At 60.7% G+C, this 24,178-nt stretch overlaps 7 protein-coding genes across 10 annotated transcripts in view; 4 read left to right on the top strand and 3 right to left on the bottom strand.

Moving 5' to 3' along the window:
* Positions 1-8,631, bottom strand: part of LOC130154813 (lipase member M-like) — a 52,120-nt gene extending 43,489 nt beyond the window's left edge. Inside the window, exon 1 of the mRNA XM_056351356.1 lies at positions 8,168-8,631. The gene's annotated coding sequence lies outside the window, so the exon portion shown is untranslated. The remainder of the gene's footprint in view (positions 1-8,167) is intronic.
* Positions 102-3,226, top strand: PAOX (polyamine oxidase). Its single transcript, XM_056351354.1, has 7 exons — positions 102-387; positions 760-1,252; positions 1,332-1,531; positions 1,756-2,011; positions 2,235-2,347; positions 2,442-2,599; positions 3,055-3,226. Exons 1-7 carry the CDS (start codon positions 243-245, stop codon positions 3,193-3,195), a joined length of 1,506 nt encoding a protein of 501 aa, XP_056207329.1. The 5' UTR covers positions 102-242; the 3' UTR covers positions 3,196-3,226.
* MTG1 (mitochondrial ribosome associated GTPase 1) lies at positions 3,578-6,468 on the top strand. Its single transcript, XM_056351358.1, has 11 exons — positions 3,578-3,819; positions 3,888-3,952; positions 4,215-4,319; positions 4,414-4,494; positions 4,764-4,820; positions 5,040-5,130; positions 5,243-5,304; positions 5,528-5,624; positions 5,831-5,912; positions 6,052-6,164; positions 6,280-6,468. Exons 1-11 carry the CDS (start codon positions 3,696-3,698, stop codon positions 6,375-6,377), a joined length of 975 nt encoding a protein of 324 aa, XP_056207333.1. The 5' UTR covers positions 3,578-3,695; the 3' UTR covers positions 6,378-6,468.
* Positions 6,803-8,086, bottom strand: SPRN (shadow of prion protein). Its single transcript, XM_056351361.1, has one exon. The coding sequence runs from the start codon at positions 7,779-7,781 to the stop codon at positions 7,104-7,106; it is 678 nt and encodes a 225-aa protein (XP_056207336.1). The 5' UTR covers positions 7,782-8,086; the 3' UTR covers positions 6,803-7,103.
* Positions 8,632-8,721: 90 nt separating the features above from the next.
* On the top strand, positions 8,722-10,899 carry ECHS1 (enoyl-CoA hydratase, short chain 1). The gene is made up of 8 exons (XM_056351360.1): positions 8,722-8,887; positions 9,425-9,622; positions 9,702-9,829; positions 9,910-10,009; positions 10,117-10,221; positions 10,307-10,426; positions 10,513-10,580; positions 10,668-10,899. The coding sequence occupies exons 1-8, from the start codon at positions 8,764-8,766 to the stop codon at positions 10,731-10,733; spliced, it is 909 nt and encodes a 302-aa protein (XP_056207335.1). The 5' UTR covers positions 8,722-8,763; the 3' UTR covers positions 10,734-10,899.
* A 5,018-nt stretch (positions 10,900-15,917) lies between these two features.
* ZNF511 (zinc finger protein 511) lies at positions 15,918-24,143 on the bottom strand. The gene is made up of 7 exons (XM_056352056.1): positions 23,745-24,143; positions 23,444-23,517; positions 22,320-22,521; positions 22,035-22,159; positions 20,514-20,699; positions 17,118-17,189; positions 15,918-16,383 (listed from the first exon to the last, which is right to left on the bottom strand). The coding sequence occupies exons 1-6, from the start codon at positions 24,141-24,143 to the stop codon at positions 17,120-17,122; spliced, it is 1,056 nt and encodes a 351-aa protein (XP_056208031.1). The 3' UTR covers positions 15,918-16,383; positions 17,118-17,119.
* The window catches only part of TUBGCP2 (tubulin gamma complex associated protein 2), a 35,321-nt gene continuing 35,122 nt past the window's right edge, over positions 23,980-24,178 (top strand). For 2 of the 4 annotated variants that reach the window (XM_056352149.1, XM_056352148.1), the window contains exon 1: positions 24,019-24,155. The gene's annotated coding sequence lies outside the window, so the exon portion shown is untranslated. The other 2 variants (XM_056352150.1, XM_056352151.1) reach the window with 2 other exon arrangements.

Here is a 24,178-nt window from a genome sequence, read left to right as displayed (position 1 = left end):
TGGTCCCGGGGCTGCCCCACACCCCAGCAAGGGCCCCCCCACCTGCGAAGCCAGCCGGCTGTTGGCCCCACTCCCTGAAGACATCGCCCGCCGCGAGAAGAGACCCCGCCGGGGATCGCCCCCCGCTCCCGCTCCTGCCGAGTCGCGGCGGGGCTGAGCCGGGGCGGAGCCGGGGCGGGGCGGAGCCGGGGCGGGGCCGGGGCGGGGCTGAGCCGGGGCGGGGCGAGCCGGGGCCGGGCGCCATGGAGGGCGGCGGGCGGCGGGTGGTGGCGGTGGGCGCGGGGCTGGCGGGGCTGGGGGCGGCGCAGCGGCTCCGCGGGCACGGCTCCCTCCGCCTGCTGGAGGCAGCGCCCCGCGCCGGGGGCCGCGTCTGCACCCGCCCCTTCGGTACGGGGGAGGCCCGGGGGGCGGCACCGGGGGCCAGGGCCGGGCAAGGGGGGTGGCACCGGCATGGGGACGGGTCTGGCTCGGGGAGAAGGGGACGCTGCACCGGGGAACGGATCCGGTCTCAGGGGTGGCTTTACCAGGGCAGGGCCGGGGATGGAGGAACTGCACCTGACCCCCCGCTGTGGGGCCGGTCCTGAGCGGGATGGACTCGGGGCTGAGGGTGTCCGATGGCACAGGGGCGACTGGGGCAGCGGAGGGGCTGCTGGCTGCAGCTGTTTAGGGGGCCACATGGGGCTGAGGGTCCTGCTGATACCCGGGGGGTCCTGCCATATGTATGCCTTGGGGTGACACCCACCCACCCCCTTCCTACAGCACTGGGGCTGGTGGAGATGGGGGCGCAGTGGATCCACGGCCCCTCACCAGGGAACCCCGTCTTCCGCCTGGCCACCCACTATGGCCTGCTGGGCCCAGAGGCTGCCCGGGAGGAGAACCAGCAGGCAGAGGTGGGGGGCCACCCCCCACTTCCCTCCATCACCTACTGCAGCTTGGGGAGGGCGCTGAGCCCCCAGGTGGTAAGTGAAGCCCATGACCTATTCGACACCCTCCTGGCCTCCGCCCGCGCTTTCTGGGAGACCAAGGAGCCACCAGTGCCCAGTGTGGGACAGTACCTGCGGGAGGAGATTGCCCGGAGAGTCCCCACATGGGGGGGCGGTGAGGAGGATGCCCAGCAGCTCCGGCTGGCAGTTCTTGCCACCTGCCTCAAGCTGGAGTGTTGCATCAGTGGGACCCACAGCATGGACCTGGTGGCCCTGGAGCCCTTTGGGGAGTATGTCTCCCTGCCCGGCCTGGACTGCACCTTCCCAGGGTAAGCATGGGGCTCTGGAGGGCGATGCAGAAGAGCATTTCAGGGGGCACCCCGTCCCCAATGGCACCTCTTCCTGCAGCGGCTACAGCAGTTTGCCCAATTGCATGCTCTCAGCACTGCCGGAGGGCACTGTCCTACTCAACAAGGCTGTGAGGACCATCCGGTGGCAAGGGTCCTTCCGCGAGGAAGGGGATGATGCCAGGGATTTCCCTGTTCGGGTGGAGTGTGAGGATGGAGACAGTTTCCTTGCTGACCACGTTATTGTCACTGTCCCGCTAGGTGAGTTCACCAACAACCTTTCCTTGCCCTGCCTGTCCCCTCCAACCAGCTGACATTGTTGGAGAAGGGCAGATGGAGGGCAAGGACTTGCCCAAACTTCTTCCCAGCCTCACCTCTCCCACCGTGGGGAGAGGGGAGGCTGGGAAGAGGGTTGGGGAGAGGAAAGTATCTCAGACCCAGTTTAGGAGCCAAATAAACAAAGCTGCCCCATCTTCTGCCTGCAGGTTTTCTCAAGGAACACCACCAGGACTTCTTCCAGCCTCCCCTGCCTGAGTGGAAAGCAGAAGCCATTCGCCACCTGGGTTTTGGCGTCAACAACAAGATCTTACTGGAGTTTGAGCAGCCTTTCTGGGAACCCCAGCAGCAGTTTATTGAATTGGTGTGGGAGGATGAGTCACCCCTTGAGAAGCCCAGCACTGACCTGGAGGCCAGCTGGTTCAAGAAGCTCACTGGATTTGTGGTCCTCCAGCCACCGGAGCAGTACGTGATGGGGAGCATCAGCAAAGGGGCATCGTGGCTGGGAGGTTTGGGCATCTTCTGGGCAAAGTGAAGAAGCATCTTAGTCCTGCCTGGAGCTTCCAAGACCTTCTCTAGGTCGCTGGTGGTCCGTGATGCAGTAGTGCTCCAAGGGCAGGGAGGGCACGGTTCCTGGTGAGCAGCAGGAGGGCAATAGGCAGTTCTTGGCCTCGTCTTTCCTCCCCAGGCATGGGCACGTCCTTTGCGGTTTCATTGCGGGGAAGGAGTCTGAGCACATGGAGACACTGAGTGATGCAGAGGTTCTCAGCACCATGACACGCGTCCTCCGCACACTAACAGGTACTATCGCCTCCTCTGCCCTCATCACCCCAACCCCCCTGGGGAAACATGCACCCAGATTTCTGGATCCCCCACCCAAAACATGCACCTGCAGGGAATCCGCACCTGCCCGCTCCCAGGAGTGTGCTCAGGTCCCAGTGGTACAGCGCTCCCTACACCCGGGGCTCCTACAGCTACGTGGCCGTTGGCAGCTCAGGGGATGACATCGATGTGCTGGCTCAGCCTCTGCCCGAGGACCCTGAGGACCCCAGGGTAATTGCTTTAAGCCTGGGGGATGCAGTGACTGTGGGGGAAACGGGACCTCCCAGGTTTGGGCACAGACAGACCCAGGTGGGAACAGGGCACCCCAGGCCTTGAGGAGCACAGGGAGGTGGCATTCCTCACTCCCACTCTATTCGGGGGTCACCAACCAACCCTGCTTGGCTCTTCCCACTGAGATCCATGGGGATGGGGGGGTACCCCATTTCCATAAAATCTGGGGACACATAGCTCCTTCCAGCCATTTTCCAACACCCTCGTGCCATGGGGTGGGTCAGTAAGGAAGGGAAGGTGCCCATTCCTCGGTCCCGACATGGCAGCAGAGCGGGTCATGCATCGATGGGGTGCCAAAGGGCAGGGAGATGGGGCTGGTTTAGTACAACCCAGTGTCCCCGCTGGGCTGGGGGGAGGTGGCAGGCCCCCAGTGCTCACCTCCCACCCTGCCACAGCCTCTGCAACTCCTCTTCGCCGGCGAAGCCACCCACCGCACCTTCTACTCCACCACCCACGGGGCCCTGCTGTCGGGCTGGCGAGAGGCCGAGCGGCTCAACCAATTCTTCGAGGCACCCAGCCCCACTCCTCGGCTCTGAGGCAGGAAAATAAAACCCGTGTTTCGCGGGCCGCTGCCGGCCAGCCTCCTTTATTGAGAAAGCTCCCCGGCGGTGGGATGCAGAGCCTTCTCTCTCAGCGCGGGGGGGGATGGATGCGGCTCCTCGGCTCGGGTCAGAGGCTGCGGCGTTAGTACCAGTTGGTGCTGGAGATCAGGAAGCGGGTGTCATCCAGCGGGGCCTGCGTCGGGCCTGGCTCCGGGGCGGGCTGAGGAGCTGGGGGCGGCTGGGGGGTCGGTTGGGGACCAGGCCCCGCGGCACCGGGGGTGCTAGGCCCCGCGGCACGGGGGGTGCCGGGCCCCGCGGGGGGCGCGGGGGCGCGCCCCCCGCGGGGCCCGGCACCCCCCGTGCCGCCAGGACCCACCGTCGGCCCCCTCGTAGGCTCCGCCATGGCGCTGAGGAGGCCGCACCCCTCAGCGTCGCGTATCCGGCTCCCCCGCGCGTCGCGCTGGATGTGACGCAGCCGAAGGGGCGCTGCCGCCATGAGAGGATGGGCGGGAGCGCTGCGGGCGGCCGCATCCGTGTCGGTGCCCGGCAAGTTCAGGGAGCGTTTCGATTTCGGCGGCCGCGATGTGGCCTCTTGGTTCCCAGGGCACATGGCGAAAGGTGAGGGGTGGGAGTGGGGCGGGCTGGCCCTCCCCCTGCCGCCGCGCTCACCCGGCGCTGTGTTGCAGGCCTGCGGAAGATGCGGGCCTCGCTGCGGCAGGCCGACTGCCTCATCGAGGTGCACGACGCTCGCATATCCTCCAGTACGGCTTCTCACCCCCCGCCCCCGGGTGTCCCCCGGGGCAGCAGGACCCCGCCCCCTGCACCGGTGTGTCCGTCACTTCACCCGCGCCTCCGTGCCCCAGCTGTCCTGTCTCCCACCAGGCCTGTCCCATACCCCTTTCCAGCTCCACACCGGCCCCCCCAACTCCCCGATACCCTGCCCCACCCCCCACTGGTCCGCCCAGTACCTGCTCCCATGCCAGCACACCGTCACTTTCCTTAGTGGCAATTACCTCCCACTGTCGGGCCGTAACCCCATGCTGCATGAGGCGCTGGGCATCCGCCCGCACATCCTAGTGCTGAACAAGATGGACCTGGCTGATCCCCACCGGCAGCCGGTGAGCACCGGGACACGGCGGGCGGGCTGGCTGGCTGGGGGTCCGTGGGTTGCTGCGGGCAGGTGCCAGCAGTGCCTCTGCCTGTCCCCTTCAGACAGTCTTGGAGTACCTGAAGCAGCAGGGATGCTCACACGTTGTCTTCACTGACTGCCAGCACGATAGCAACGTCAAGAAGGTAATGGGCCAGTAGCCCTGCTCCTTGCTGCCAGCAGCTGAGGGCCATGCGCTGATATCCCAGCCCCATGCAGAGGCCTCAGTGCCCCACTGCGAGGTGGTGGCACTGGTGTCCAGACCAGTCTTCACTTCCAGCTTACCCAAGGCGCCCCATCTTTTGCTTTGCCCTCATTTTGTGCATCCTCCTGGCACGGTGTCCTCTGAGCGAGTGGCTGCTACCAACTTGGGCGCAGAGCCACAGTTACAGCCCTTCTCCGTGTTTCTCTGCAGATTGTTCCCCTGGTTGCCAAGCTGGTGAGCAACAACCCACGCTACCACAGGGCCGAGGTGAGATGCAGCAGTGAGAGTGACAGTGCATGAACAAGGAGTCAGGGTGGCCATCTGCAGGTCACCCCCTCTCCAGCTGAAGGGACGAGGCTGCTCACACACATACCCAAAGCGCTGGCAAAGACTGGGTTGTTTTAGTGGTGCAGCTATCCGTTGCTCCTGGGGTGGGTGGCCGGCCAATAACTAGCTGCTTTCTGCCTGTATCGTCCTCACTTCCAGAGCACTGAGTACAGCATCCTGGTGATCGGCGTGCCTAACGTGGGCAAGTCCTCACTCATCAACTCCCTGCGGAGGCTGCACCTCAAAAAGGGTATTTCTCCATGGTGCCTGGGCTTAGGAATGAGCCAGTGGCACAGCTGTGAAGCACATGGCAGGGCACAGTGTTGCTTGCGTCTCTGACTGTGTCTCTCCTTTCCCCAAAGGAAAAGCCACTGCAGTCGGTGGCGAGCCAGGCATCACCAAGGCAGTACTGACCAGAATCCAGGTACCGTCCCTGCAGCACAGCCTTCTGGGTAGGTGCTGGCCTCTGCATCCCTGCGTCCTCTTGCAGGAGTTCTGGGAAACCTGGAGGCACGCAGAACTGATCTGAAAGGGTTGCTCAGGTCCCCTTTCCAGCAAGACCTTATAACAAAAGAGCTCAACACCTGGCTCCTTAGCTGTGTCAAGGGAGCCGAGCATCCTAATCACCCTGCCTCCCCCCATCCCAGGTCTGCGAGAAGCCCTTGATGTACCTGGTGGACACGCCTGGTGTGCTGCCTCCAAAGCTGGGGGATGTGGAGACGGGCATGAAGCTGGCGCTGTGTGGTGAGGTGGAGGCTGTGGCCAGGGGAACTCCCTAAACGTGGCTTCAAGCCCTGGCTGGGTCTGGTACCCAGGGCTGGGGCGGCAGTCTGCTGGCTCAGTCTTCCCAGGCTGGTGCAAGCTGCCACAGGTGGCATGTGGATGGCAGGAGGGGTGGCTGGGGCTTGAAACAGGGCTTTGGGGACCTGGGGCTTGACCCTTTTTTCCAGGAGCCATCCGTGACCACCTGGTGGGGGAGGACATCATGGCTGACTACCTCCTGTACACCCTGAACAAGTGGCAGCAGTTTGGGTGAGCTGGCAGGGAACCGGAGACAGCCCCAGGCTGTGTCCACTGCCTGTGGTTCCAAGTGGGTGGTGGAGAAGCGATCCCTGGGGAACTGGGAGGGGAGAGGTGATGCTGGCAGGGTGTAAGCCACCTCCTTCGGTAGGTACGTGCAGCGCTACGGGCTGGCCGAGGCCTGCGACAACATCGAGCTTGTGCTGAGGCGTGTGGCCCTTGCCCAGGGCAGGACGCAGAAGGTGAAAGTGCTGACGGGCACGGGTGAGCGCTCTGGGAGACCTCTGCTGCCTGGGGTGCGGGAGGCAAGGCTTTTGGGGATCCTGCAGCGGCTCCAGGCTCTGCTGACGCCTCCTGCATCCACTGCCCCCATCTCCAGGCAATGTCAACATGACGACGCTCAACTACTCAGCAGCTGCCTATGAGTTCCTGCGGGATTTCCGGGCAGGACACCTGGGCAGGGTGACGCTGGACTGAGACTTGTCCCATGGGGGAGAGGCAGTTGCATGGGCTGAGGACAACCTGTCGTGGAGCTCCGGGATGTGATTAAAGTGGCTTTGCAGGGGCAGTCCCCAGTTTTGGACCCCAGGCTCCTGCAGGGGAGGGCAGAAGGGCAGGATCCCCGTGGTGTGTGGTGAGGGTGCGCTGTGGTGGCTGCCCTGCGGTGTCACCACACAGGGTGATGCTCTCCTTGGGGAGTGCGGCACCCACCCAGGAGGGGCAGGGCTGCTGCCTCCAGTGGGGACAAATCCCCTGCCTGGGGAGCCATTTTCTCGCTGCAGTCTGGGCCCTGTCTGGGACCTCCATCCTGAGACAACGCCTCCGTGAGCAGGGTGCCGGGGTGGCAGCTGGCCACGCCAGGGTCCCCATCCTGAGCCCCTTGCCCCGCATCCAGCCACACCTGCTTTCTGCCCATTTTTATTGCCACCTCCTCGTCCTCCAGACGCTGAGACCCACGTACAGAAGAGCGGTGCGAACGGGGTGCCCGAGCCGGCGGGGTTGGGGGTTGGGGGTGCAGGTGGTGGAGGGACTTCCTGCGGGGTCCTGCCCCACTGGCGGTGGGTGACCGGGTGAGATCGGGCGCTGGGTGGGTGCAGCCCTGGGAGCCACTGCTAGCCCAGGGGGGCGGGCTGGGCCCCGGGGGGCGGCCGGTCCTCACGGCATCGGTAGCTGCACCGGGCACGGTCAGGTCCCCCGAAACCTTCAGCGGCGGAGGACGGCGGCCAGGGGGCAGAGCCAGGGCACGGCCCAGCCCGGCGGGTCCCGGGCCGGGGCGGCGGAGGTCCAGGCGCCGGCGGCGCCCGTCCAGTTGCCGTCGCGGTACTCGACGCCGTCGCCTGACTCCAGCTCGCCGGCCAGCCGGGCCCGGCGCAGGGCCGCCCCCGCCGCCACGCCGGCCGCCGCTCCAGCCGCCGCCGCCCCCGCCACCCGCAGGGCCGCCCCGGCCGAGCCGTAGCGGAGCGGCGCCGCCCTCACCCGGCCGCGGGCGGCCCCCCGGGCCCCGCCGCGGGCGGCCCCCCGGGCTCCGCCGCGCCCGCCCTTGCCGGCCGCCGTGTCGCAGAAGGCGGCGGCCAGCAGCATCACCGCCCAGCAGGCCGCCGCGCCGCGCCGCATCCCGCCGCACCTGGGCAGAGGGAGAGCCCCGGCGCTCAGCCGCGGGTGCGCACGCGTGTGCCCCGCGCGGACGCGTGCGGGAGGGACGCGTGCGGGAGGGGCGGGCGGCGGTTCGCCCCCTGCGCGAGACGCGGGCACACGCGCAGGCTGCGGGCGCGTGCCTGGCTGGCACACGCGTGTCACGCCACAGCCCGCGGGTGGCATAAATGCGCTCTCGCCCCCACGCGGAAAAGGCGTGCCCTCGCGCGTGCGTGCACACTCAGCCATGCACACTGGACGCGCGCTTGTGCACGCGCCTGCACGAGCTGCATGCACCTCCGCGCCCCGGCGTGCGCCCGCACCCGGCGGCAGCCCTGGGCACCCCCGCGCAGGGCTCGCACACGCGCACGCCGTGACTCACGCGCGGCCCCTGCGAGCCTCTGGGGCACGCTCGCACGGCTTGCGCGCGGCCCGCTCCCCGCGGCTGCCCTGGGCGCGCCGGCACGGCTGCACGTTGCTCACGCGCTCAGGCACGCTCCGGGGCACGCCGCGCACACACCGCGCACACACGCGGCCCGCGTGTGTCGTGTCCGTGTCCGTGTCCGTCCCTTCCCCCCTCCCCGGCACCACCCCCCGCCGGCACCGTGCACGCCGCCCCCGCCCGCGGGGCTCACCCGGCCCGGGGCTGCCGCTGGCTCGCTCCGCTCCGCTCCTCCCCGGCCGCGCTCCCGCCGCCGCGCGCTCAATGCCGCCGCGCCCCCCCTCCGCCGCCACTCCACGCGCGGGGGTGGGGGCGCGTGCTCGGGGCCGCGCGGCGGCAGGGTGCGCGCGCGGAGGGAGCGGGGCACGGCGCCCACGCCGGGCCGCCCGTGGCGGTGCGTGCAGCCGCGGGAAGCGGCGGAGGAAGCGCCCCCCCCACCCCCAGCGGTCCCGCCCCGCGGCGCCGCTAAACGCTCCCAGCCCAGCCTGGGCCCCACTCGCGTCCCGCGGCGCGGGGACGCGGGCAGGACGGCAGCGCCGCCGCCACCAGGCCTGATGGGCGCGGGCCCGGGAGCCCCTCCCCCGCGGCCTGCTCCGGCCACGGGGCCGTAGGTCCCACGGCCGCGGCCCGGCCCCCGAGCAGCGCACCAGGGGCGGGGCGCGGAGGCACGGCCTCGACCAATGGGGCTGGCGCGCTGCGGGGCGGGGCCGTTTCGGCCAATGGGCCCTGGGCGGGGCGGAGCGACAGCGGGCGGAGGGGCGGGGCGGGGCCGCTGCTCCGCGCTCCGCCATGGCCGGCTCGCTGCGCGCGCTCCTCGGCCCCGCTGCCACCGCCGCCGCCGCTGCCGCGCGCCGCCGCGCGCTGGTCCCGTCGCCGCCCCGCCCCTTCCTCGGGGCGCGGGCCTGCAGCGCCGGTGAGGGGGGCACCGGGGCGGGCACGGGGGGCGCCTGGCGGTGGGGAGCAGGCGCCATGCACCGGGGCGTCAACACCGGGCACCGGGTCTCGGCGCCCTGCGTGGGGCCTGGCACCGGGTCCCTGCGGTCACGTACGGGCTGTGGCACCACGTACCAGGGTCCTAGCATCGCGCATCGGGCCACGTACGGTCCCAGCACCGTGCATCCTGCCAGCACCTTGCAACGGGGTGCCTGCAGCGTGCACCGGGGCCCCCAGCACGGCACACCGGCTCGGCGTGCGCTGGTCGCTGGGCTGCACCTGCCGGGGCCAGGATCGCAGCGGGAACGCCCCGCGGGGCCGAGCCCCCAGGCCCCGAGGTGACGGCGGGCTGGCTGCCAGGCCCCGCTGGCACGCACCCGCCGCCTTGAAGGTCGCCTTAAAATAGCGCGGGGTCGCGGCAGCGCCCGGGGCCTTGCCGCACCGGGGCGGGCGGGCGATTCTCACCCGGCTGAAGGCAACCAGCTGCCTAACGGGACGGTGCCCGGGGCGGCGGCAGGGGCCCTGTTCCAGTACCTGGCGGTGCAGAAGACGGGAGCACGGCAGAGCGTGGGCCTGATCCGGCTGAACCGGCCGCAGGCGCTGAATGCCCTCTGCGAGGGGCTGATGGAGGAGCTGCGGCGGGCGCTGGACACGCTGGAGAGCGACCCACAGGTGGGGGCCATTGTCATCACCGGCAGCGAGAAAGCCTTCGCAGGTAGGGCAGGGTGCCTCGCCCCTCTGTGGATTTTAGGGGGTGGAGGGTGTTCGGTGTCCCACCCTGTTGCCTTTCGTAGCTGGCGCAGACATCAAGGAGATGCAGAATAAAACCTTCCAGCAGTGCTACAGCGGTGGCTTCCTCGCTGGCTGGGACAAGGTCTCCACTGTCCGCAAGCCCATCATCGCCGCCGTCAATGGCTATGCCGTGAGTCCCCTCCCACTCTCCCTGCACCTCCCGGCTCAGCCCCAGCACCCCCTGACCCCCCTCTTCCTCCCCTGTCCCAGCTGGGTGGCGGGTGCGAGCTGGCCATGATGTGCGACATCATCTATGCTGGGGAGAAGGCGCAGTTCGGGCAACCCGAAATCCTTCTGGGCACCATCCCAGGTGAGCAGGGGGCACCCACCAAGTAGGGTCCATCCTGGCCAGAGCAGAGACAGCGGGGACACCCGGGTATCCCTCTCTGGACCTTTACCTTCCCTGAATGACTCCAGGTGCTGGAGGGACTCAGAGGCTGACCAGGGCAGTGGGGAAGTCGCTGGCAATGGAGATGGTTCTCACTGGGGACCGGATTTCAGCAGCAGAGGCAAAAGAGGCAGGTAGGGTGGTGGGCCAGCCCGGGCACTGTGGGGGTTTAGTGGGGAGCCATCCCCCCACCCCACCGCCTCCCACCATCCATCCTAGGTCTGGTCAGCAAAGTCTTCCCTGTGGATAAGCTGCTGGACGCGGCCATCGCCTGCGCCGAGAAGATCGCCAACAACTCCAAGCTGGTGGCTGCCATGGCAAAAGAGTCGGTCAATGCTGGTAGGGGCTGGGGGGCCAATGGGGAACCTTCCGGGGGGCTGCGGGGCCAGGCAGCGGGGTGTCCCCAACTTCTCCCTTGCTCTCAGCCTTTGAGACCACGCTGGCCGAGGGGACCAGGACAGAGAAGAGGCTTTTTTACGCCACCTTTGCCACCGTGAGTAGAGGCATGGCCCCGTTACATGGGGGGATAGCAGGGCTGCTGCAGCCCCCCCTCCCAACCTCACCTCTCCACTCATCACAGGACGACCGCAAGGAGGGGATGACAGCATTTGTGGAGAAGCGCAAGGCAAACTTCACTGACAGCTGAGCCCAGGGTGGTGCAGGTTACCACGGCTGCCTGCTGCTCATCAACCCCCTGTGTCACCCCACGGAGGGGTCTGGGACCTGGCAGCGAGCGATACGTGTGTGGGGTGAGACAACCAGCAGCACGGACCACCTTTGCCATCACTATTAAAAGGTTTTCCTGGCACTGATGGGAGATGGGATATCCTTGCTGTGGGGTCCCCCCTGAGCTGTGAAATGTTGGGGTTCACTCACACACACCACACACACCCTGTCACGTTGCTCACAGGTGCTGGACTGGGCAAGAGCAGCCTTGTGAACCAGCAGGTCCGTGTGTCCCGGGGGGAGGGGACAGGCTGTGGCATCTTCTTGGGCACAGCACCGGTGTGCTGAGTTTGCCCAATCTCAGCCCTGCCTGGACTGGACTGAAGGCCAGCGTGATGGGCTGAGCCCCCTGCCCCAAGGCATCATCCTCACCCTGCTTGGGATCTTGGGGCGAGCCCAAGGAGGGGGATCTCCCAGATGTGGGGGCCCTGCACTTAATGGTAGGTTTCTGGTAGTAATGAGGAGCCCACCAGAATGTGGAACAGGGAATGGGTTTATTGCGGGGGGGGGCTCAGGAGTGGGTAGTGAGGGATGAGTCGCTTTGGGAAGCTGCAGGGCCAGCTCCCACCCCTCATTTCGCAACCTGGGGATGTTTCTGCTTAGCTATGGTGGATATAGTCACGGTCCTCCTCTGGGCCACTCTGCACCTCCAGGGACAGCATCCAGGGTGGCACGCGGACATCGGCCTCCATGGCATTGTCCTGAGGGTGGTAGAGGTGGTCACGGTCCTCCTCAGGTGCCGCCTGACCCCGTCGAGCCCAGACACTTCTGGAGATGACCTTTATACGTGGTTCCACCTCTTCAGAGATCTCACCCTCCTCCAGCAGCTCCACAGCTTGTATGCCTGGAATGCTGGAAGAGGGGAGCAAAATCAGCAAGGAAGGGTTTGCAGTGCATTAGAGTTACTATATATCCCCTTGCCCCAGGGGAATCCCACCCTGTCAGGGTGCAGGGAACCTGGCCAGACACACACACCTGCCAGAGGCTGCAGTTAGGATCTCGGGGAGCAAACAGGCTAATTTAGCTGCTTATCCTGCACACGGGCTAGATGAGTTCAGGACATCGGCACTGTAGCACCCACAGATCCCTACCGCCACCAGCAAAGGGAAACCAGCCAGGGTCTCAATGCTCTGAGATTTTGGGTGATTTGGGGCAAAGATGGGGCTGAGAGCCCCTTAATTTTGGGGGGCACAAAGCAACAAGGAAAATTTATTTCCCCCCTGGAACACTTTTATGTTTCGGGGTGTTGCTTTGTTGTTTTTTATAAGCCAGGGTATGGGCACCTGAAGGTGCAGGGAGCGCGTGACCACCTCTTACATTTCCTTGGCCAAATCCTGCTCCATGGCGAGGTCCTTCTGCCCTGTGTCACTCAGAGCCTGCAGGGAGAGAGGGGGATGCCAGGTGGGTGGCACAGATCACGCGTGGGTCTCCCCACTCACCACAGGGGACAGTGGGAGACTGAGGCGGAGGGTGGGGGCTCACCTGGGTGCCCCCAGATGCAGGCAGGAGGAGGGCAGCGCCCAGCAGGATGGTGATGCTGCAGAGCCGCATGGCCGTAGAGCTGGCAGAGAGATGGCGGAGGAGCCACATTGGCCGCAGCTGTGTTGGCTGGTGCCTGCCTGCACCCAAAGCGCCTGCCTCCACCCTGTGCTCATGGTATCTGCCTGCATGTCTTTATGCAGGGCACCTGCCTGCAGCCTGCACCCACAGCTCCTGCCTGCCTCTGCCAGCACCCACAGCACCTGTGTGCATCTGCCTGTGGCCAGAGTGCCCACCTGTGTCCTGCACTGGGTGGCTGCCTGCATCTGCCTGCGCTGAGCACCTGCCTGCACCTTGCACTTGCAGTGCCCAGCTGCACCCGCAGTCCCTGCCTGCACCCCGCACCCGCTGTCCCAGCCGCACCCGCAGTGCCTGTCCGCACCCGCAGTGCCTGCTCACAGGCTGTGTCCGGGCCCACAGCTCCCCCGTGACCCGCAGCGCCCAGCCCAGCCCAGCCCGGGCCCCCCGTACCGCTCCGTAGCTGCCCCTGCGGCCGCCCGGCGCTCGCCCCGCACTTTGCCCGCGGGCGGCTGCGGCCACCGCCGGCTCCGCCCGTCCCGCGCGGCACTGGGTGGGGCCGGCACGCGGCACTGGGTGGGGCCGGCGCCGCGCGGGGCAGCGGGTGACGCCGCCGGGCACGGGGGCACGCGCCCCCCTGCCCCGCGCACCGGAGCACGCGCGCCCCCCGTGCCCCCGGGGACAGGCGTCCCCGCGCCCCGGCTCGGCCGTCCCGGTTTGGCGACGGAGCGAGCGGCCTCGTGCCAGCCCTGGCCGCGCGCCGGGACAGGCGGGGAGCAGAGCGGGGCCGCCAGAAGCCCCCTCGGAGCTGGCGCCGGGCCCGGCTGCGGCACAGAACGAGGCGCGTTGGCACAGCCGGGCCCGCGGGCGGGGCGTGCAGCGGCAGGACGTGGCCGGGGGCGTTGGAAGGGGCCTGCCAGGACCACCCAGCCTGGCCCCCAGCCGTGGGCAGGGGCGTCGCAGGGCGCAGCCGGGCCCTGGCCCATACGGCAGCACGGTCTGTTCCAACTCGTCGCAGCTGAAGAGCCGTATTTGCTCTCTGAAATCAAACTGCAACGGGGTGGTGGCCGCAGCGGCACGCCTGGGCCGAAGCCCTCTCCAAGGAATGGGTCTCCCCGAGGCCCCCGGGCGGGACGGGGGGTGGTCCCGGCAAGGCAGGCAGGGGCTGAAGGCGCAGCAGTGCCCGCTGCGTGCGGGTGCAGGCACACATCTCCCACCGGGCTGCCAGGGCACTGGCGTTTGCTCGGCAGTGACGCAGCAAACGGATCGGCTTCAATAAACCTGGCAAAAGCAGAGGAGCGCCATCCAGCGCCATAGCTGCCCCTCGACCCCTCACCCCCCCGACACCCCACCCCCCACCCCCCCCACCCCCCCCCCCCCCCGCCTGCTCCCCTGCCAACTTCGTGACTTCTTTGATGCCCCAGGCTGCTCAAGCCACCCCTGTGGCTTCCTGGCTGCTCAGTGATGCTACATCCTCTTCCTGAATCTGCAAGTTCTCCTGGTTGCACCACAAAGCTCGGTGCAGGTGCATAGCGTACTTTTCTGTGCATTCACTGTGCTTGTATTGTGTGTCCCATGTTTGCACACATCCATGTGTGTGCATGTGGCATGCGCAGGTATATGTCATAGATGTGTCATGTTCATGTGCATCTTGGGCCATGGATGTGCTTGGCTGCAAATGCATGTGCATGCTGCGTGTGTGCATCTGCTGTGCACATGTGTACATGCACATGGGTCATGCCAGGGGGTATGTGCATGTGTGCTGCTCGAGTCCTGTTCCACGCGTGCCTTTGCTCGCACGCGGTGGTTTGCCAGCGTGTCCATCTGTGTATGTCCAACCAGCATGTGTCGTCCTGACGGCCTCTGCTGGGTAACTGCTTGCTCCTGCCCGCACAGAAAGCAGGGGGCTGGAAAATTTTACTTACAACAAACCCCACAAGGGAAAAAAAAAACCCAAAGGGAAATCCAAGTTTCGGCTTGAAATAAGGATTTTTTGAAAGCCACTGGCCAGGTGGGAAACACTTGCCCATAGACTCTGGGAAAAAGTTGGTAACGCAGAAGAGAGCTAGCCATGAGCCTTGAGGGTGTAACTGCAATTTTTATTTTGTTTTTAATAGCAAGGGCAGCCACACGGAGTCTGGAAAAAAAGAAGGAAGGAATTTCCTGGCAGGAACTTTGGACACAAACACGTAAAGGAGAGCAGATCCGGGCTGCTGCTGTGTGATCTTTGTACCATCACAGGCCAAAGCCTGCAGGCATCTCCAGGGCATGGTGCCGGCCTCAAATTTCCAGTGGGGGGAAAAAAAGCCCAGTGAGGGGCTTCCAGTGTTCAAAAGTGATTTTTGATCATTGCTGGTCCCTGCTGAGAGAAGCCACTGGCAGGCATGGGGCAGGAGAACCAGGGTGGCAGCTACAAAGGTGGTGACACAGCCTGGTCTTCCTTGGTCCCATGCCCAGTCTGTGTGGGACCAGCAGCCTGCTGGGGCGGGGGCTGTGCACAGAGAGGTGTGGAGGTGCGGGGGGCATGTGCTCGGAGAGGCGTGGAGGTGCGGTGTATGAGGTGTGCGTGCCTGGGTGCCTGTGGGGTGCAAGGTGTGTGTGTGGTGGTGGGGAGAGGCCGCAGTGTGTGCAGGGGGCGTGCCTGCTGGGAGGTGTGCGTGCGTACAGGGGGGTCTGCATGTGTCCGTGGGGGTGCCTGTGGGCGGTGTGCGCGCACAGGACTGTGGTGACTGGCGTGTGTGTACAGGTCTGCACAGGAGTATGGGTATGGGGCAGGGCGTGTGTGTGTGCGCATGCACAGGGCATGGGTACATGGGTGGCTCCGCGCTCTAGCTGACTGCTCCCCTCTCTCCCCACCTAGGCCTCCCTCTTGTCCTCCCTCCTTCCATCCCTCCCTCATCCCTCCTTCCTTCCCTCCCTCCAAGCCTGCTCCTGCCCCTCTGGCCTGGCAGCAGACACTACCCCACCCCGTGCCCTGCTCTGCCAGCCAGTCTCTCCTGGGGCTGCCTGCTCTCCTCCCAAAGTGATCCGGGTTTTCCTGCTGGAGACAGCTCTCTCCGCAGGCTGAGGAGCAAGTATTAAGGCCAGACAAGCTGGCCGAGTTTTAAACAGAGCAAAGCATTTTAAACTCCCAGGGAAATCTCCTCCATCTCTGTAAGCACCATTCCCTGCTCCTATTCACAAGAATTTTTCAAAGTCCTTTTTATCCCTTGTTCTTCCCAGAGAGGGGGAAGGGAAAAAAAGCAATTATAGATCCTAAGCTTCTTGAATAAATATTGTTCCATCAACCTCTTTTTTCTCCTTTATGGTGGACAATTTTATAAGCGTTATGATTCAATAGGACCCAAAGACCTGGTGGCAGCATGCTGAGCCTGGCTCTGTGTTTCCCATCAATCTTTACTCCTGGCAGGATGAGATTAAAAAGGAAGGGAAAGATGAATCTCCATCTCAACTCGATTTTGGGGGTATTTGGAGTAACGAGAAATTCATTCTTCACATCTGACTCTGCCTGGGCTTCAGAGCAGCACTGAAATTCTCGATGAAGCGATTATGTAAAAATTCCTTTATTTATTCACCTAGTTGGAAGTCACTTTAACTCCCTGTGGAAATCAGCTGCATGGCACCAGCATGCTTTTCCTGGCCCAGGAAAACCTTTTGCATGAGTTTCAGAGTAAGCACAGGGGAATGGAACAAGACTTCAGTGAGAAGGAAAGGGTCAGAATTAAGGACATTGGTTTTCCGTTTTCTTTTCTCTTTTTGTCAGCGGTTCCAGCTTCCACACAGTCAGCAGATTTTGTCTTGGAGTTTCTTGAATGTTTTTTCCCCAAAAAGACAAAAAAAAAAAAATAATCCTGCATAGTCTCAGCTCCAGCAGCTGATTTGCTCTCACCTCCACAGTGCAGTGCTCCACTGCAGTCTGAGACTCTTTCTGTCAGTTACTAATGTGGAGTTCAATCTGCCCCACGTCTGTGGGCTATCCCAAGGGCTGTCCTTGCTGCGAGCTTTTAAAAACTCTGTAAGAAAATGAATGAAGGAAATTAAAGAATTAATTATTGTAATGTACACCTCTCTTCCTCTGAATTTTATTTTGATTCTCCCTTGTGCAAACAGGGCTGGCAAGGAAGCATGACACCCTGCCACCAGTCCAGCTGAGGAGGCTGGGGGGATGCAGGGCTTCCTGCAGGAAGAGGGAAGACAGTATTATTTTGCTTGGTGTTATCCCTGCTGCATTTTTGGCAGTGAACCCTTGCAAGTTTTTCACAAAGCCTGTGCAATGTCTGCAGCTGCCTCGAGTTTCAGAACAGCATTTAACATTTGCAAGATCAGGCAAGATGTGACCATCTATCTAGAAAGCCACTGCTGCCCGGAGTGGTCCTGGCACTGATGAGATACAAACCCTCACAGCACAAAGGCAGATAAATTTATTTGTAGTTTGATTTCAGAGGGGATCAGAAAAGATAATGTTGTGTCTCAGGAAGGAGAAATGTAAGTATGAGTTGTCTCTGAAATGCTGCTAAAGGGAGGTGGTACAGAGACACAAAGGCCTGCAGCAAAGCACCTCCCATGGTACTGATGTATCCAAACTGCTGCTGCACAGTCCCTGTTTTCCCCCTTCTGCTTTCCCTGTATGGAGCGGGACCCTCGCACACAACTGCAAATACCCCTGCTTGACCATGGTGCCATCACTAACATTTGCAGGCAGCAGTGGCTGGCACCTTCTCATCTTGCACTAATCTGGTGCACTGACCTTCAGACTTTCTTCCTTGGTCCTTTAAATCCTCGGGTAGCACCTTGTCCAAAGCAAATTGTGGATGGGATCCTGGAAAGGGAGACAGCTTTAATACATGTTAACAGGCCACCTCTTGCAGCCCACAGAATATATGTCTTGTGTAGCATTTCAGGCTCCCACAGTAGGAAGAACAAAGTATCAGAGGAGCAGGACATCTAAACCACCAAAGTGTAATTAAAAAAATCAGTGAAATACTGGTCTGTTTTCCTGTTTATTCTGCACATTTCACTTATGTTCTGGAGGCCTCTCCTCTCTTTACAGCCAGGTGTAAGGTATTATAAAATGTAGTAAGCCATCAGCTATGTTCTAGGGAAGAACACAGGGGGAGTTCCAGGGAGAGTCAGTCAACCCCACGCATCATGACCAGCTTTGCTAAGAAGAAAAGAAAGGTGGTTGTCAAGAAGACGTAGATGAAACATTCTACAAGCAGAGGGAAGAAGTCTCATGATCACTGGCCCTTGTTCTTGTGGGGGATTTAAACCTACCAGATGTCTGCTGGAAATACAACACAGCGGAGAGGAAACAGCCTAGGAGGTTCCTGGAGCGTGTGGAAGATAACTTCCTGACACAGCTGGGCAGTGAGCCGGCAGGGGAGATGCCCCACTGGACCTGCTGTTAACAGACGGGGAAGGACTGGTGGGTGGTGCAGTGGTCAGAGGACATCTTGGGCATAGCGATCACGAGATTACAGGAGTTTTCAGCTCTCAGAGAAGTAAGGAGGGGGATCTGCAGAACCGCTACCTTGGCCTTCCAGAGGGCCAGCTTTGGCCTGCTTAACAGCCTGGTTGACAGAGTTCCTTGGGAGATAGTTCTGAAGGGCCAAGGGGCCCAGGCAGGCTGGGCATTCTTCAAGAGGGAAGTCTTAAAGGCGCAGGAGCAGGCTGTCCCCATGTGCCCAAAGACACTGCCGGCTGGCCTGGCTGGACAGGGCTTTGGCTGGAACTCAGGGAGAAAGGAGAGTCTGCCACCTTTGGAGGAAGGGGCAGGCCCCTCTGGAGGACTCTAAGGATGTTGTGAGGTTATGCAGGGCGCAGATCAGAGAGGCGAAAGCCCAGCTAGAGCTCAGGCCGGCTGCTTTGGATGCAGCAGGGAACACTGCCACAAAAGACGAGGAAAAGGCTGAGGTACTTCACGCTTTCTGTGCCTCAGTCCTCAATAGTAAGACCAGCTTCCCTCTGGGAACTCAGCCTCCTGAGCTGGAAGATGGGGATGAGGAGGAGCACAATGAAGTCCCCACAGTCCAGGAGGAAACGGTCAGTGACCTGCTGCTCCACTTAAATGGGCACAAGTGTAGGGGGCCAGACGGGATCTGCCCGAGGACACTGAGGGAGCTGGCAGAGGAGCTCACCAAGCCGCTCTCCATCATTTATCAACAGTCCTGGCTAACTGGGGAGGTCCCAGAAGACTGGACATCAGCCAGTCTTGTGATATCCACCTACAAGAAGGGCAGGAAGGAGGATCTGGGGAACTACAGGCCTGTCAGCCTGACCTCAGTGCTAGGGAAGGCTATAGAGCAGCTCATCCTGAGCACCATCACACAGCACGTGCAGGACAACTGAGGGATCAGGCCCAGCCAGGATGGGTTTGTGAAAGGCAGGTCCTACTTGACGAACTTGATCTTCTTCTACAACAAGATGACCTGCCTAGTGGATGAGGGAAAGGCTGTGGATGTTGTCTACCTGGACCTTAGTAAAACCTTTCACACCATTTCCCACAGCATTCTCCTGGAGAAACTGGCTGCTCATGGCTTGGACAGGTGTGCTCTGTGCTGGGTAAAAAGCTGGCTGGACAGCTGAGCCCAAAGAGTGGTAGTAGATGGAGTTACACCCAGGAGCTACCTCAAAGGAGGCTGTAGGCAGGTGGGGGTCAATCTTTTCTCCCAGGTAACAAGTGACAGACAGGAAGAAACGGCCTCAAGTTACCCCCAGGGAGGTTTAGATTGGATATTAGGAAAAACTTATTCACTGAAAGGGTGATGAAGCATTGGAACAGGCTGCCCAGGGAAGTGGTAGACTCACCATCCTTGAAGGTGTTAAAAATATACGTGGTGCTTAGAGACGTGGTTTAGTGCTGGACTTGGCAGTCCTGGGTTAACAGGTTGCACTTGACGATCTCAAAGGCCTTTTCCAATCTATAAATGATTCTATGGACAGTTGCAGTGGGGTTTTTTTGTGGAAGTACATGATTGTGAAGAGCAGGAGAGCAGAAGCAGCTGTAAAAGCATGGCCTCTCAGCAGCAAATTCTCCTTTTGACCTGCAGCATCACATTGAATTCAAGGAACGGTTTCTTCCTGTTTTATAAGCTGTTATGCTGGACAAAGCAGTGAAATTTAAAATGTCACCATGGCAGCTGCTTAGGGACAGGATTTTGTTAGGCAAACCATGACATGCAGAAGCAGATCCAACTGTCTGTAGTGTGTTGTAGATGCTTTCAGACTCTGCAACTCCTTACAAAGCCCTGAAACAGCAACGTTTACCTCATTTTACAGAGGCTGAGCTAATGCCAGTGAAAATGAGAGGGAGCTCAGGACAGACGTGGGTTTCCCTTGCATGGCACTCCAGCACAGTCCTGGGCTTAACGTGCTGCTTCCAGACTGCCAGCGTGTCACAGATGTGGCAAACACAAACCACAAGAATCCCTTTGCTAACTGGAATAGTTCAGGCAAAACCGTATTAACCTTTATGCTGTGAGATGATTAAAATGATGAAGAAAATGACACTGATCCAGGTGCTGGGAAGAGGATGGGACCTTTTGACAGCTACCTTGTATCTCATACAGGTTTTACAGCACATAACAAGGGGGATTTCAAAAGTCAAGGCAGCATCAGGCAATGTAAAGATTTTATGTAAAAAAAAACCCACTAAAATCACAATAAAACAGCAATGCTGCTCTGGCCTTGCTAAACCTAAGATTCAGAGTAGGATGTTCACCTTTGTTTGTGCATTGTTCTGTGACTGCACGTCAGCACAGACAGCTACAATAAAAGGCACCAGCTCAGCCCTGAGGCAGCTAGGAAGGGAAAGTGTTACAAAGCAGGAACAAAACTTGTTTAGGTATTTTAGGAGAGTTACTATCTTCAGATACACATCATTCTGCAGTAGCCTGGGAGGAAATCATGGGTGGGCAGACTAACAGAGGCTTACTGACACAGCTTTCATGGAATAGGCACACTCTGTCCTTGTTTATGCTTTTCTCTTTGAAAAATGGCTTTTAAAACACACATGGAAATCCTACCTCTTTTATCTCCAACGCAGAAATACCGAGCCATCCTGCACTAGGCACTGCAAAATGCAGTTAAGATGATACAGTCCCAGCCCCAGAAATTTTTGCCTGTGCAAGACAACAGTACAGACCTGGATTTATACAGTCGTTTCTCTGGCACCAAGGGTCCAGGGCTGGCTGCAGGCTGAGGGATCTCCATGTTCTCACTGGGCCCTGTTTCCATGGGGTCCACTTGGAACTGTTCCGATGTCTCCATGCTCACATCTACTGGCACGCGGGCACCCTGCTTCGTGGGAGAGCTCACATGCTTGGGGCCACTGTAGAGACAAAATTGTACATCCTTTCTCAGTACCTGCCACGTAAGCCCAGAGCAAAGGAAATTGAAGTTATTTTATGATGAAACAGGTCAAGTCCCAGCTTGGGTGAGTTACTGCACGGAGGCACAGTTTGGCTGTGCAAACCACCAGGAGCAGCCAAAAAGCCTGCTTGAGAGCTGCATGATAGGCTTGTATGAGTTTCTACTTAAGTATTCAGGGTTGCTGCATTTGTCCCCAGATTCTTTTCTTCAGTCCATAAAGCGTGACTCGTTCAATGGTCTCGATTCCCTGAGAGGACTGTCCTTTACTGTACCATACTGCTGATGTCATGCTGCAGCCAAAGGTGACCACTAGCTTTTCATCCCTGGTTAAGGAGTAGGCAGCGTTTGCAGCCAGCAGTTTCTTTCTTCTCTAAATGTCAAGCCACTTTTACTAAAGGGCAGTTGGGCCTGCTTGTAAAGTCTTTGAGCAGCTCTTCCCTTTTCAGTTTGCTGCACCCTAAAGTGTTCGGACCAGAACACACTTCATTTTTTGTTGCCACACTTGCCCCCAGAACGTCAGGCTGTGACATGATGGCAGTAACCGACAGCCTCCCGCATCCCCTCACTGCTTCTGTAATCAGCTGTATCCATGTTCAGAGCTGCATTACATCACTTCTAACTATTAACACACAGAAAGGAAAGGAGCTCTGAAGGTCTCTAGTTCAACCCTCTGAGCAGAGGGTTGCACTAGATGGTTCAACAGGGTTCACACCAGCCTGGCTACCCAAGCAAGCTCTGAAAGACTCCACAGACCCAGTCCCTATCTCTTTGGGCACCCATCCCAGGGACACACCACCCTGCCAGGCAAGAAATCTTCTCTCCATCCCATCACCCAGGTTTCTCATGAAAGTGTTAAACATCAGTCCTTGTATTAATCCCTGTGGTGAAAGCAGTGCTTGAAATGAATGGCCAGCTGAGAAAGCTGATCACCAAACTTACAAAGCCTCCCTCTGCTCTACTTGTGCTTTTGGGGAACAGGAATATTGCAAAGGGTTGGAGAGAAAAGCAGGAAACAATACAGCAAGATGCTGGGCTTTACATTTCCACTTGGAGGGAGCAGAGCCTGGAGCCACATGGAGAGAGAAATAAGACGTGCTTCAACATTAGGATAAAGTAAAATATTGCCACAGAAATACTTGCAAGTTTACCTGTTCTCACAAGCAGCAGAAAACATCATTTCTGAGCCTCTTAGGATATAAACTTGCTTAATCTGGAAAGAAAGTGTGACAGCAGAGAAGCACATCATCGCCTCTACAGGGGAAAACCAGCTGAGCTATTGCAGTTCTGCAGTTACCTTTTCACTTTCTTTGGTCTATCAAACCGAAAGTCAGCAGGATAAAGGTGAACAGTGACCAAGTGATCCTTTCTGTCCTTGCTGCTCTTGAACTTCTCTGCACAGCCTTCTACCAAACACTTGTACTGAAAGGCACGGGAGAAAAAAACCAAAAAGGCATAACTGGAAAAGGCAAGAGAGGTCAGCTGGGGACATGGGCGCCCTCCCCAAACTGTCAATCTCTAAGGGTGCACACCCATGCCATGCACACCAGCCATGAGCGAAGGGCTAGGCATGGCGACTCACCATGTTTTGCTTCTCAGCCATTATCTGGAAAAGTGAGTCGTGCCACTCTAAGATGTGAATATCCAAGAGATGTCCAGATGGAAAGGAACGCTTGCAGAACGAGCAGACATTCCTGTGCAGCGTGTTGTAGTGGTGCTCGTAGCCTTCCACTGTATCAAAGACCTGGCAGCATCCAGAGATGTGACAACTGAATTCAGACACCCTGTGGGAAAATCAGGACATCCACATCTCAAATTAAATTAGAGCCTTCTTTTACACTGCATATATCCCTCTAGATGACTTTATTTACTTGTGGCATTTTTGGTGAATAATACTCAAATGCAAGGTGCAACGGAATGAAGATTACAACGGTGCTGGCATTTTGCCAGTATGGTTTGAGCATCATATATATTATTGTCCTGTTACGTGGTGCTTTGATTAAGAATGAACAAGCAGCAATGCAAGAAATAAGCTGTTTCACCTTAAGTCCACCTTGCAGCTGTGGATTTAAAACTTTGTGCCAATGCTATTTAACAGGCATGTAGGATAAACTCACACAATCCTTAAAGTATTTCCTCAGTTTTATATACAAGAGCTGATTTTAAAGCAAGACAGAGGTTCTCTCCCAGGCTTAGCTTTCCCAATTGGGGCTGTCTGTACCACACAGCTCTCTCACTATTCAGACTGGGTAAATAATAACATGCCACATAAATCCTCTTGTTTAGCTACAATCCCAATTTTCAGATATATTATAGATGCCTTCTGTGTTTATGGGGAACTCTCGGTGAAATGACACCATATCCAGCAAGCACAAGAAGGCAGTATTCAAACAGCCAGCTGACTGCAGCACGTAATACCGACTTCTGACCTTTTCAGCAAGACACTGCAGTTTGCAAACTGTATCACCTCATTGCAACGCATCCACCCCTTCTCCCTTTTAGCTTATTTCACATCCATGGCCTCTAAAGCCCGCAGGCAAGTGGAAGAGCACCCAGCCCAGCCCTGCACCCGTACAAGGCGAGCAGGCAGGGCTCACACCCACAGCGCCAGGCCACCCAGGTCACACGCCGCGGGACACCCGAACCAGGAGGCGCACCGCCGGTCAGGGCGATGCCAGGGCGGCGGGCGGGCCCGGCCTCACTTACTTGGGTCTCTCCGCCACCTCCGCCAGGCTGGTGAGGACACCCTGGAGGTAGAGGTGCCTGTGCACGTCCCCATCCTAGGAGAGGAGAGCGAGGCGGTGGGCAGGCCGGCCCCTTCGCAGGGCAGACCCCGCCCGGGCAGGGCAGACCCCGCCGCCCGGCGGAGGCAGGCCGCCGCGGAGAGGCCTGCGGGCACTCTGAGGGAGCGCGGCCGCCGCTCCCCGTACAGGCCGGGCCCAGGGGCCGGCCCGAGGGGCTCGCCCGGCGCGGGGAGGCCCCGGGCCCGCCGGCGGCGGCCGCTCACCTCGAGGACCGGGTGGTGCGCGCCGAGGCGCAGGCGGCGGGGGGCGAAGGCGAAGGGCGGGGCCGGCGGGGCCGGCGGGGCGCGGGGCGGGGGCGGCGCGGGGGGGCGGGGGCGGCCCCTCCCGCAGGCGGCGGCGCAGCCCGGCCGGCAGCCGCAGCATGGCGCCGGGCGCGGGGGGCGGGGCGCGCGGCCGGGCGGCTGCCGCGGGGGAGCGCGCACGCGCGGGTCGCGCTTCCGGTCGCCGGCGGCGGCACTTCCGGGCGGGCAGGTAGGGCCGGCGCTGAGGCGCTGCCAGGGGCCGCCGCGGCCGTCGCGGGCCCCCCGGGCGGGCCGAGGTGGGAAGCGGCTGGGAAGCCGAGGGACCCGCCGCGTCACCCGGCTCTTGGGAAGCTCTCGCATCCCGTGATAGGGGTGAGGAGTCGGTGGGCGGGGGG

The sequence above is a fragment of the Falco biarmicus genome, chromosome 9 (genome assembly GCF_023638135.1).
Source record: "Falco biarmicus isolate bFalBia1 chromosome 9, bFalBia1.pri, whole genome shotgun sequence".
Lineage (NCBI taxonomy): Eukaryota > Metazoa > Chordata > Aves > Falconiformes > Falconidae > Falco > Falco biarmicus.
Note: the sequence above shows the minus strand (reverse complement) of the source record. Positions and strands in the feature narration are given on the sequence as shown.